Source organism: Salvia splendens, chromosome 10 (assembly GCF_004379255.2).
Source record: "Salvia splendens isolate huo1 chromosome 10, SspV2, whole genome shotgun sequence".
NCBI lineage: Eukaryota > Viridiplantae > Streptophyta > Magnoliopsida > Lamiales > Lamiaceae > Salvia > Salvia splendens.
This window is the reverse complement of record NC_056041.1, coordinates 14566023-14578575: the sequence shown is the minus strand read 5'-3', so window position 1 is coordinate 14578575 and position 12553 is coordinate 14566023. Positions and strand designations below refer to the sequence as shown.

Below are 12553 nucleotides of genomic sequence, written 5' to 3'. Positions count from 1 at the left end.
TACTTTTTCCCCCCTCTCTCTCTTACTTTACCAATTTCACATTAAAACCCGTGCTATTCACAATGTGTCCTATTTTTCGTGGACGGAGGGAGTATTTTTTATCATCAATTTTAAATAAGTGCAAAAATACATAAAATGTTAGTTTTAAGTCAATTTTTCATGGATCAAATATTCTAGCAAAATTAAATATGACACGTCCAGTGACAATTTTTAATGATATGGAAATGACATGATAAAAATTAGTGTTAAAATAACAATTACTAACACAATATCCTTTGATTAATTTGATGGATTTTTTATATTTTAATTAATAAATATGGGAATTATGTGACAAAACAAGATGGATTTGGTATAGTTAGAAATTTTGACATGCCACCTTAGACCAAAACAACATCGTTTTGGACATTCCGGCATGTCATATTGGACTCCATTATATTTGGACAAAAGTTGATTTTATATGAAATTTTCCGCACAATAAAAGTTCATGTTTTTTCTTTTTAATAAGGTGTGACTCATTATCCAATAACATTTTCTTTTTATATCTCCTATTCTACCAATTATGCTTTAAAATTCTTGTTATCCTAAAAGTGTCTATTTTTATGGGTCGGTACTCCATATTATACTGTAGTAAAAATTACTTTGTTATTAATAAAGATATCCTGATGAAGTTCTTCCATCGACGATATATAATTTCTTTTTCACTCACTACCCATATATTAAAACCTCAAAAATGATAGAACCACTCCAATATATGTGTGTTAATTAAGCCATCTCTATTGTACACTATATTCAAACTCAAATTTTTAATAAATGTCATACTAAAGTAGTAGTTATATTTCAATTATTGATATGACCCTGGATATTGAATTTTATTACTCTATAATGGGAAAACGCATAGCATTAATATACGTATATAGTACGTGCTCCTTATTTTTTGGCGTGTTATCTAAATTCAAATATAAATTTTTTACTAGAATCCATTCAAGCAGTTGACTCAACTGGCAAAAGATAATTAGGAATTCTGTGAGTTCCTCAAATGTAAAGTAAAAAACTAAAGGATTTTATAAGCGACATATGCAAAAGACGAATTTAAAACACAATCTGAGTGGAAATTCACAATTCCCTCATCACATTTCACTGAGTGTTCCACTATAGGTGGTGTAGATGTTGTAATCCAACACCGATATGTTTGTTCCGGTTGAATTTGTCTTTTGAATTGCGTATCCACGTGCAAATCGGAAAACTCCGGTGCCGCCGGCAACCACGAGCTCCCGCTCAGCCAGGCCGATCTCGTTCCGCCCGAGAATGCTGAGCGTGCTGCCCGCGTAGGGCCCCGCCGAGAAGTAGAAGTTGAGGTTCACCGCGATGGCGAGTGTGTTTAGGTCGGCTCTCGTAAGTAGCCCCTGAAGGCGCCCGAGCGCTTCCGAGTCGCCCTCCGGCCCGGCCGTGACGAGGTCGTCGATGACGCGGACTTTGCCGAAGCCCGTCTTCGAGGTGTTGGAGATGGAGGCTTGTGCCACGTCGTACGTAGTGGTGTTGGGGTGGTTCACGCCGAGATCCTGGACAAAGACGCGGAAATTCACGATACTTTGTTTTCCAAAGCTGTGGGGGAATTCTGTGAGTTCCTCCACGACAAGGCCTTGCTTTCTAGCATCCACACTGAATGTGGACGCTAGCAAGCAAGAGAGTGTTAGGAACACACCAATTGAGGCAAGCTTTGCCATGTTTGTTTATTTATGGCTGATTTTAACTTGATGGATATGTGAATTTTGTGGGGTGATTGATTTCGTATTTAGAGAGGGGTTTATATAGAGGTATTGAAGTAATATTTAATGATAATAATAAATGGAATTGTGCTTGTACATTTCGGAGAAGTTTCTCTAGCTTCAAGTTGGAAATAATAATTTTTGTCTTTCATGTGTTCTTATAACTACTATTGTAACTACTCAATTGAAAATGTTTACAATTGGGCCATATGGTTTATAAAAATCATTTCACACTCAATGAACAACGAAAAGATGCGAAAACTCAAACTAACAAACACTAAACATAAACTTAATCAACTTTGCGCACGTCAACTTTCACGTCACATCGGATTACTACGATAAATTTCCCCCTAAATATGCATGAATTGATCAAATTAGTGTCTAGTCTTGATAATTGCTAGTACTATTATAATATTACGAAAATGCCATAGGCTGCAGCGTATCAAGCTCCTTGACTCCTTGTTATAACGCACGGAATAAATATGCCATTATTGTGACTCACCTCAGGCGGCTAAATGCAAAATTATTCGATTTTATTTTACATGAAAAATTGACAAGTGGTTGTTTGTAATTAGATTACAATTTTTATTACGTGGAAATTGTGAAAAGCCCACCCACCATATATTATTTAAAAATACTTCAAATTTCAAATTGTGAAAATATCTCTATAATATGTGATCGCTATTTAATGTGTTTTGTATAGTTGGAACTATTCCTCAGCCCACGAAACATAATCACAAAAAAAACTAAATACTATAAAAAATAAAACCAATAGCCCAATAAATTTCAGCCCTTAAAACTACATACAAAAGAACAAATTCAGCCCACACAATTGCTTTATTGTCGATATTTTAGGTGATATGTTCTTAATACTCGTGCTGGAGAGACGTTGCAATTAAAACAATAGTAGAAATCGGTCCTTGGCCATTCTTGCATTCTGCTCCTCAGGACAAAATTCAAATATTTCATATTTATTGGGACGAAATATATTTTTCCTTTATCATGCAGTAAACTGCAATATTGATTGTATAAATTATATATTTAATTATATTATATTGCTACATTAATTAGATTTGACCACTAATTTAGCCAGTCGATTTTTAAGATATTAGGTTACTCTGTACATACACTGTGTAGGAATTCGCGAACAAAAGTCATGCAAATTAGAATAACACATGTTGCTATAATTAGCTTTACTGAGAGAGTGGTTAGAAAAAGGGCCCACTTAATAAACAAATTAGCTTTTATTCGAACTTCTAGTTGAATTTATTCGAACTTAATGATAGCAAATAGCAGGCGGGAGTGAGATATGTAATAAGATTCAAGACTCTTTTCTTCATAACTTTTAATTACTATACTGTAACCCTATAATCACCTTCCAGCAGAAGGTAACTGATTTATCAGATCTAAATCTAAATCAAGTGATCAAATCTAAATCTCGATCGTCTCAATCAATTGATCAAATCTAAATCTCGGTCATCTGAGTAAAAAATCTATATCTCGATCGTGCAACTTCTGACGGCGTATAGAAGATGGCAGGTTTTTAGAGGAGAGCGGATTCAAAGAATATGCTTTTTTTTGTGTGAGAAAGTCATCGATGATTCAGTTCAAGACGAAGCTGGATATGTCCATGGTTGCTAATTCCAAAGAGATCGTTGTCATTTTAGGATTGAAGGCAGCTGGTTTGAGCGATCATGCGCCATATATGCCAGAGACACCAATAATGTCATTGCTCAAGTAAGATCCAGATTTAAACCCACTTTTTTTCTCTAATTTAAATCTATCCATTAATGATGTAACTATGGAGCACTTGGTTTATGGTCTATCTTATTCTTCATCAGCTTTACTCAATGGATTCTACTACTAATTGGATTAATTCGATCTTTGTTGAGGTAATTCTGCATCTAAAAGCCTTACCACCATTATGTGATTTGCACAACTAACATAACCCCTTGACAAATTGTTTGGGTTTTATATTTGCTTAGTAACAAGTATTTTATATGATGTTGTTGGAAAACTCCATGTTTCTAGACATAGGCCAAAAATATTGTGAGTGATCAAAGACCTAAAAACTATTGACAAGTAGAAGTGACTGAGGCCTAAGTTATGATATACCTTAAGTAGCTCAAAACAAGGAATTTGCACCCTTCTTCAATCAAGTTATCCTTGCTCCTAATCTTCTTTAACAATACCACATTATTTGCACTTTAATGATCATAGATTGGTTTCAAATTTGAGAATTTTGTTCACTTCTGCTTCATACTGCTGTCAGTGCAACTTGTATCACTACTCTAAATGGAAATGGAACTATATTCTGTTGTGCAGCTTTTACAATTTTGAATGCCAAGAAAGCCGTTGTCAAATTCGACCTTTTCAAACATGGTAAGTCAAGAATCACCATATTTTATAGCATGATGGAAGAGTTTGCTATAAATTATGCATTATCCCCACTCTAATTGGAAATGGAATTATATTCTGTTATGCATGCTGCCTTTTATCTTTCTTTCTACTTTGTTTTTCTTGTATATCATGGATAATATATTAATGTGCACCTCGCCACTTGGTGAATTAGTTAACAAAATAAAAGATCTGTCGACTATCCTGTTTTATTTCTTACGGCAGAACGCATTTTATTTGTGCAAGCAGCAAAACTAAACTGTTGTAGGTGTTTACAAAGACAGTATGAGGCTTACTCTAATATTAAGTAGTAACTCTCAGGATGTATTCCAGATTACTCCCTACAGCTATTTCACTTATAGCAAGAAAATGTCGACAGCTCCTCTGATATTATTGTAAAGTTCCCTCTCTCTTTCATTCATTCTCTCCATCTATATATATATATATATATATATGTGTGTGTGTGTGTGTGTGTGTGTGTTAGAATTTATGTACAGAGGAATTAGTATTTATAGGAAATGCAGAAGATCGGTAGATTTATGTGACTTATGCCTATCAAGGGAACAAAACTGTCTACACTTTTTAAAGTTTTGTGTATATGTAAAATTTTTGTTTCTAGTCACATTCTGAACTATATCTTACTTTAGGATTTTAGTTGTTTTCCCTACTGTCATGCCAAGCTTGCAAATGATCATTTCCTTGTTCTGTTTTGCTTAATTTAGCCTTGAAAATTGTTTACTACTATAACCTTTGGACTTAACATTCTCCAAGTTTTAAATTAGTCATTCCTACCATTCTTATCGTACTGATTTGTTGATTTGTTACATGTCAATCCAGCAAATGAACGGATGCTCGAAGACGGTGGTGCTGATAGATGCGAGCAGACTCGGAGAAACAAACTGCTACATTGGTAGAACAAGCGAAAAGCCTTCAGTCAACAATTCCTACAAATGAAAAGAAGCTAAGGATAGATTAAGCAATGTAGACTCCATGAAGTGTGTAAAACAATTTTATTTAATTGAGTACATTTCTGAATTTCATTTACTCTATTTATTCGTTTGATAATAATTAATGAAAAAATCTGTATAATAATTTGGAAAACAAATAAAAAATAAAAATGAAAATATAGCAAACCAGCTTATCCGAGCATATTTTATCCAATAAAACAGACATTTTGCAAGCACAATGCGGTGCTTGCAAGTTTCAAGCATTTGGCCAGATTAGCTAGCACATTCAAGGTGTTTGCAAATGTGCTTGCAAATTTTGCAACAAAGCAAATGGGAAGCACCTGTGGTGCTTGCAAGTTGCTTGCAAATCTCCATTTTTGCAAGCATATGGGCCTATTTGCGACTAAATCGGTGCTCGCAAATGAGCGTTTGTTTTGTAGGGTATATAGCTAAATTGACTTGAAATGAGCCAGTTTTACGCATCAGTTAAAGTACAATTTGAACACACTAATATGTGGAGTAATAAGTAGTACCTTCGTCCCAAAAAAATGACCTCTTCTTTGAACTGTATGAGATTTATTCAACTTTATTTTGTGTGTTAGGTAAAGTGAATAAAGTAAAAGAGATAGTAGAAGAAAGTAGAAATAAAAGTGTTTCTATACTATTGTCGTCATCCTTATTTTAAAAAAATTACTCTCTCCGTTCCAGGATAATAGAAATATTTCATTTCGACACAAAAATTGAAATGAAGAGAATAAAATAGAAACACAAATATAGTTGATTAGTGCATATATGAGAGAGAAAATTGAAAGGAAATGGTTAAGTGAATATAAAATAAAAGAAATTAAATATGTTACTAATATTTATTAAAAATAGAAATGACCCTGTTACTTAAGAATGTCTTAATTATATACACAACTCTATTATATTTGAACGGATGGAGTATTATTTATAACTGAAATTACTTTTTTTCTCAACAAAGATAACATAAAATCATATGAATTTCTAGCATCAACATGTAATTTCATATTCATCCACTACCTTTTAAAAAAAGTTACTAGCGTCAACATGTAATTTCTTATTCATACACTACCTTTTAAATAATGTTAGAATGCTCCAATTGTTGAAGGTGTAGCTTAAACTATGCTGTTAACTACAGCATATCTCGGGGAACACGCATATTGGAAAATCAAGAGGATATATTTTATATGTCGTCAAAGTTCTTGATCCTGGATATTGAATTTTATTATTCCAAGGGAAAATCAATATACTACTACATTTGGTTATTAACCGATATTTAGTTACCGATAATCATATCAATCACATTTCTATAGCATTAAATGCTCCTTACTTTTTGACGTGTAATTATCTAAATGAAATTTAAAATTATTACAATAATCCACACAAGCAGAAGACTGAATTCGAAAAGGAAATTTTCATCCATAGAAATGTACGTAAAGGAAAAGAAAAAGTGTTTTAGCGACATGAGATGCTAACAAAGTCATAAAACATAATCAAGTAAAGTGGAAATTCATCGTTCACTTATCACATTTTCACAACCTGATTGATTGTAGCGCAATAGGTGGTGTAGATGTTATAGTCCAACACCGATACATTAGTTATGGTGGAATTAGTCTTTTGAATTGCGTATCCACGGGCAAATCGGAAAACTCCAGTGCCGCCGGCGACCGTGAGCTCCCGCTGGGCCAGGGCGATCTCGTTCCGGCCGAGAATGCTGAGCGTGCAGCCGGCAAAGGGCCCCGCCGAGAAGTAGAAGTTTAGGTTCACCGCAATGCCTATCGTGTTTAGGTCGGCTCTCGTCAGGAGCCCCTGGAGGCGGCCTAGCGCCTTGGAGTTGGCGGCCGGCCCGGCCGTGACTAGGTCGTCGATGACGCGGACTTTGCCGAATCCTGTCTTGGAAGTGGCGGTGATGGAGGCTTGCGCCACGTCGTACGTGGTGGTGTTGGGGTGGTTCACGCTGAGATCCTGGACGAAGACGCGGAAATTTATAAATTTTTCTTTTCCACGGCAAAAGCTGTCAGGGAAGCCTGTGACTTCCTTGACGACAAGGTCTTGCTTTCTAGCGTCTGCGCTCAGAGCTGACACGAGAAAGCATGAGATTGTGAGGATCAGACCAATTGAGGCTAGCTTTGCCATGTTTTTTTTATTGCTATTTTGAACTTGATAGGTATGAGAATGTTATGATGTGATTGGTATTGTATGTAGTGTGGGGTTTATATAATGGTCTTAACAAACATTTAATGATTAATGTTCATACTTGGAATTAATAACTTGTCTTCCTTGTGTTTTTAGAGCAACTCCAAAAGAAAGATATAAACCCCTCACATTAAAGTGTCTAATTAATTTGATAGTAGTTGCTAAGTATTGAGTAAAATGCCAAATCCAGTGTTAATATCTTGCTCCCTTGCTGTAATGCACTAAATAAAGGTATCATTAATACGACCCACCTCATGATCAAGCTAAATGAAAAAGTTTCCATTTTTATTGGATTTTTATTATAATTGGTCTTATTATTATAATAGAATCAGCGAAGCTGCAGGTGGCTTAGTAGTTACAGCTCGACTTTTGCATTAATTAATAAGTATAATATTTATATTTTAGTAGTATACTTGCGTAACGTGAAATTCAAGTTCATATTGATCATTTGAATAATGGACCCAATTGATTTTGGAGAAAATTTCGAAAGGCATGGAGCACTAGTAGTAATTAAAATACTCCTATACAGCTATACTAGTGGTCCTCTAACATAAAACAAATAAGTAACATTAAAATAAAACAAGCAGGAATAAAGATTAGTAAGATAAATCATTCAAAGATCTAAACACTTCATACACGTAATATGCACACTTTAAAATGATAAGAAATTGTAAATAATTTGCTTTATCATTTTAAGTCTCTATCTTTTATAGGTACAGATTAAATATGAAGAGATCATGACATTAATCCAGGCACTAAACCATCGGTTACAAGAAATGAAAGCGAAAATAGACGGATCCTATTTCTCATCCTCCATCACACGAATTAAACCCTCCATTTCTTTTCTTTCAATTTTCAACATTTATAACAAGCTCACAATTTTTAGGCAAATTATCTCCTTCAAATGAAATGCATCTGATAAACCTTACGTGCATTGATCGATCGAACTCAGATTCTGAGTTAGACAAATTCATACTCTAGAATTTTAGTAATACAAATAATCCAAAAACGATCAGCAATACCAAATTAAATTAGACAAAATTACATCTGTATAAGTGACATGTATACACGTCCAAAAAAAAGCGTGTTTGCAAACACCAAAACACCTTTTTTTGTAGTGATATAGAACCATAATCACAAATAAACTCAGACTAAACCTATAGCCCAATACTTTTCAGCCTAATAAGTTTCTTAAGCCCAACTTGTAAATGAACCCATAAATATAACAAAGATTAAGACCATAATAGGTCCATTAACACCCCAAAGTTATTACTCCCTCCGCTCTTGAAAAATTGTCATTTATTTTCATTTTTGTCATTCGCTAAAAATTTGTCACATTTCACTTTTATTATATTTTGTAGTGGGCCCTACATTCCATTCACTCATTCTTACTCACATTTTATTAAAAAATAAATAAATATATAAAAAGATGACTCACATCTCACTAGCCTTTTCAACTCACTTTTTTTTTACATTTTTTAAAACCCATATCAAGTCAAATAGTGACAAATTATTAGGGACAGAGGTAGTATACCGATATACCGATTTGTAGGGCTGTCAAAATGGATATCAGGAATTGAATACCCGATATCCAAACCTGAAATATCGGGTAATTGGATAGCCGATACCCGATTTTCTGATTTGCATTTTAACTTTCAACTTTCAAGTATCTTTGAGGTCAACGTCGGAAGTAATGACGACATCATGATGAGGATATGGAATTTCAATAACTTCACATCTTCCCCAGAAGAATAAATGGTCTGAATTGCATATGAGCAAACCGGTAAACACCAGTGCCGCCGGTGAGGATCAGCTCCCGACGGTTGACCACGTTTATTAGCTTTTCGAAATTAAATATGAGATGGTAACTCTTTAGTATAACTAAAAATTGAGCGTGTTCAGCCAATTATAATTATAAAAAAGAGAAAAATGAAGAGAAGAAATATTATTTCTATAAATTACGATTGAGTGACGTGCCCGATCATTAAAATATTAGTCAATTCTATATCCGAGTTTAATAGTAATTAATAGTAGTAATGAATGTTATTAAAATGGGAATACAAATGAATGATGGGAACGAACGAACATGTGGAGCTCCAAAATAGAAACATACTACTAAGGGATAAAAGGTGGAATAGATGGTGTATTCTATAACGGTATAGAGGCTGGAATCCTCTCTGACGCCGCTCGAGTACGTGCTCAACACTGCGTAGCCGGCGCCGCTCCTCATTCCGGCCCCCGACGTGAAGACGACGTTGTAGCTCATCGCCATCGCTGCATTCGCCACGTCGGCGGAGGTCATGATGCCCAGCGCCTCAGTGTCGGCGCTGGGCCAATGACGAACACTTTCCCGAAGGAAAGAAGCGCGTCTGTGGAGACGGCGGCGCGTGCGACCTCGTGAATTGTTGCATTTGGGCGTAGAATTGAATTTTGGCTAACTTTTCATTTTTGAGGCATAAATATTCGAGCTGGAGTACTTCATCACCTATTTTCCGACTGTTTATTTTTGAGGCATAAATACTGAGGCGAGCGATGGACAAAAATGTGTACGTAGGGTTTAGATATTTGGGGAAAATTCGTTATGTTAAGTGATGTGGTTTTGATGGGTTTATATAGTGAGTTGATGAAATTGCTGATTACTCAAGTAATAATAATTTGAGTAATTTAATTCAGGTTTTATAATTGGTTATAGTTTTGTTTTTCGATTTTATATGACTGTTGACTTACTACTCCCTGTTCGTATGATTAAATATCTATATTTGATTTGCATAGATTTTATGTACTCCATTTTAGAAAATAAAGTAAATGTGGATATTCTAAAATGTTACTTCTTCTATTCTCTCATAGTCGAGTTACTTTTTTTAACTTGTTTTAGAAAAAGCATAATAAATAGTTAAAGTGTCTCTCTTACTTTACTTTTTCTCCACTCTAACTATTTATTACTCCCCCGTCCCCCAAAGAATATGAACTTTGGGTTCGACATGAGTTTTAATGTAAAATTGGTAAAGTAAGAGAGCAGTAGAAAGAAAAAGTAATTAAAGTATTGTTAGAGAGAGAAGACTTTCTAAAATTGGAAAGTGCATATTCTCGTGGGACGGACTAAAACGGAAATAGTGCATATTCTTGTGGGACTAAAACGAAAAGATTGCATATTCTTATGGGACGGAGGGAGTATGATTTTTCCAAAATGAGTGCTAAAAAGAAGTGACTCAACTATGAGGAAACAGATGGCGTAATATAATATATTTATAACAAATGAATGCGTGTAATTTGCATTCTTAGATTTTCTAGTTATACTCCCTATGTCTTATTAAATATGAAATGTTTGTTTTTTCATATGTTCATATTTAATGGGACAAATAGAGTATTAGTCAAGATTGTTTTCTTCGTTTAATTTTCTTGTTTATTTATTGCTAGACTTCCGATTGATGTTGATTTAGATTATGTAACTTTTTTTCAATCAACTAGCTGCAAGAGCCGCCTATGACTTTGAATATGAACCATGTGTCATGTGAAAATAAATTATTCTATTGAATTTTATATTATTTGACTCTGGCAGAAAAAGAAGACCTGTAAATTTTATCTATTTCGTCAATATCGTGTTCTACGGTGTAGCAGTAATCGTAAGAGATCTTACATTTCATAACGAAATTCACTTCAATGGAGTATATAATAGTAGAACAAATTAAAAAATATTTATTCTCGAGTGTTTTTATCTATAGGTTGTCATTTATATTTACAAGCTAACTGAACACATTAAAATGCAAAAAGTTACATAAACCCCAGAGTTATTAATGATCACATATAAGAAGTTTAGATTACGCCATGGTGACCACAATTAATGATTGTCCGTGTTTATCCAAAGGTTGAATATAAGGTCATCCACAACGCTGTTACTATACAGTTCCTTAAACTACTATTTGAGGGTTCCACTGTACTTTTTTACTCCATTCATTAACTAAGGAACGGAACCTGCAACCCTCCGTTTCTTATCCGTTCCTTAAATTACTATTCATTCAATTTCATTTTTTATTTTTATTTCCAACCCAATTCAATTAAAACAAACACACTTTATTAAATAAAATAAACTTACAACATAAAATTCGTAAAAAAAACATAATTTAATAATTTCCTAAAAAATAAAAGTACACAATTTTAATAATTTCATCTACCAAAGTTTGCCCAAATGTGCTCAATTAGATCCTGTTGGAGTTGGGTGTGGGCACTAGAGTCGCGTGTCCTTGCAGGAATAGATAACCGTTCTTGTATAGACGGATGCGCTCCACTTCGAGGCGGACTACTTGCGGTTGAGCTTCCGAGGGATTCAGGGTCGAACCAATTTCCCGCCTCGGGTCCTTCGACTTGGACAATCATGTTGTGCAAGATTACGTACGGGAGCGTCGTTGGGGCGGCGCGGCTTCTTCCGCCTCCCGTCGTCGATCTTTTTCAAGTGATTGTTCCAATATTTGACGCATTTGTTCAAAAGGATCCATTAGTTTGATTAAATTTTGGAGACGAAAAACATAGTTGATTTGAGATGAAAATTGGGGTGGAAATAGAGAGGATTTGAGAGGAATAGATGTGTGTTTGTGAGTGAAATGCGTATGAAATAGAAGTATTTCTAGAGTAAATAAATAATAAATAAAAAATGGATACAAAAAAACGGTAACAATACCGTTGCAATTTTTTTTTTTTATTAAATTCGATTTTTTTTAAAAAAATGAATTATTGCGTCACCATGGCGAAACCCACTCGCGGTGCAGCGAGTGGGCGTCACGCGTCGAATGAGAGCCTGCCACGTCGCCTCGGCGCATGGCGGAACGTGTCGTGCCGCGTGCTGCGGTAACGACACCCGGAACAGCATCGGCACAGAATGGCGACAAAACGGCGGCTGCAACGCGTGCCGCCGCGGAACCGTTCCTCCGGAACGGCATAGGCACCGCAACGGCAAAGCGTTGCGGGTGCTCTAAGTAGTCTAACGGGTAGAATTTTTTAGTATTATTATTTTTTAATTTTATATGTTCTTTCAAAATTTCTCGTAGTTGTATTAGTCAAACAATTTTTAATATTTAAATGACATTTGAACCTATAGCGACAATTGAAATATATTGTTAATAGACACTATCAAAAGGATATTTATTAAAACAAAATTAATTCGAATCTGGAGACTCATTCTAGATGAATTTTTTGGTAATAAACAATACTAACAATTAATCTACTTTAATT

General features: G+C 34.8%; 3 protein-coding genes across 4 annotated transcripts; 1 reads left to right on the top strand and 2 right to left on the bottom strand.

Annotated features, from left to right (window-relative positions):
• Positions 1-1039: 1039 nt before the first annotated feature.
• On the bottom strand, positions 1040-1795 carry LOC121750522 (dirigent protein 11-like). Its single transcript, XM_042145074.1, has one exon. It carries the CDS (start codon positions 1722-1724, stop codon positions 1128-1130), a length of 597 nt encoding a protein of 198 aa, XP_042001008.1. The 5' UTR covers positions 1725-1795; the 3' UTR covers positions 1040-1127.
• Positions 1796-3058: 1263 nt separating this feature from the next.
• LOC121750569 lies at positions 3059-5203 on the top strand. 2 transcript variants are annotated; one of them, XM_042145128.1, is made up of 5 exons: positions 3059-3503; positions 3608-3658; positions 4092-4148; positions 4485-4558; positions 5001-5203. In XM_042145128.1, exons 1-4 carry the CDS (start codon positions 3364-3366, stop codon positions 4549-4551), a joined length of 315 nt encoding a protein of 104 aa, XP_042001062.1. In that variant the 5' UTR covers positions 3059-3363; the 3' UTR covers positions 4552-4558; positions 5001-5203. The 2 variants fall into 2 exon arrangements, with proteins under 2 accessions (XP_042001062.1, XP_042001063.1); XM_042145129.1 differs by lacking the exon at positions 4485-4558.
• A 1323-nt stretch (positions 5204-6526) lies between these two features.
• On the bottom strand, positions 6527-7327 carry LOC121751131 (dirigent protein 11-like). The gene has a single exon (XM_042145849.1). The coding sequence runs from the start codon at positions 7265-7267 to the stop codon at positions 6656-6658; it is 612 nt and encodes a 203-aa protein (XP_042001783.1). The 5' UTR covers positions 7268-7327; the 3' UTR covers positions 6527-6655.
• Between the last annotated feature and the right edge of the window lie 5226 nt (positions 7328-12553).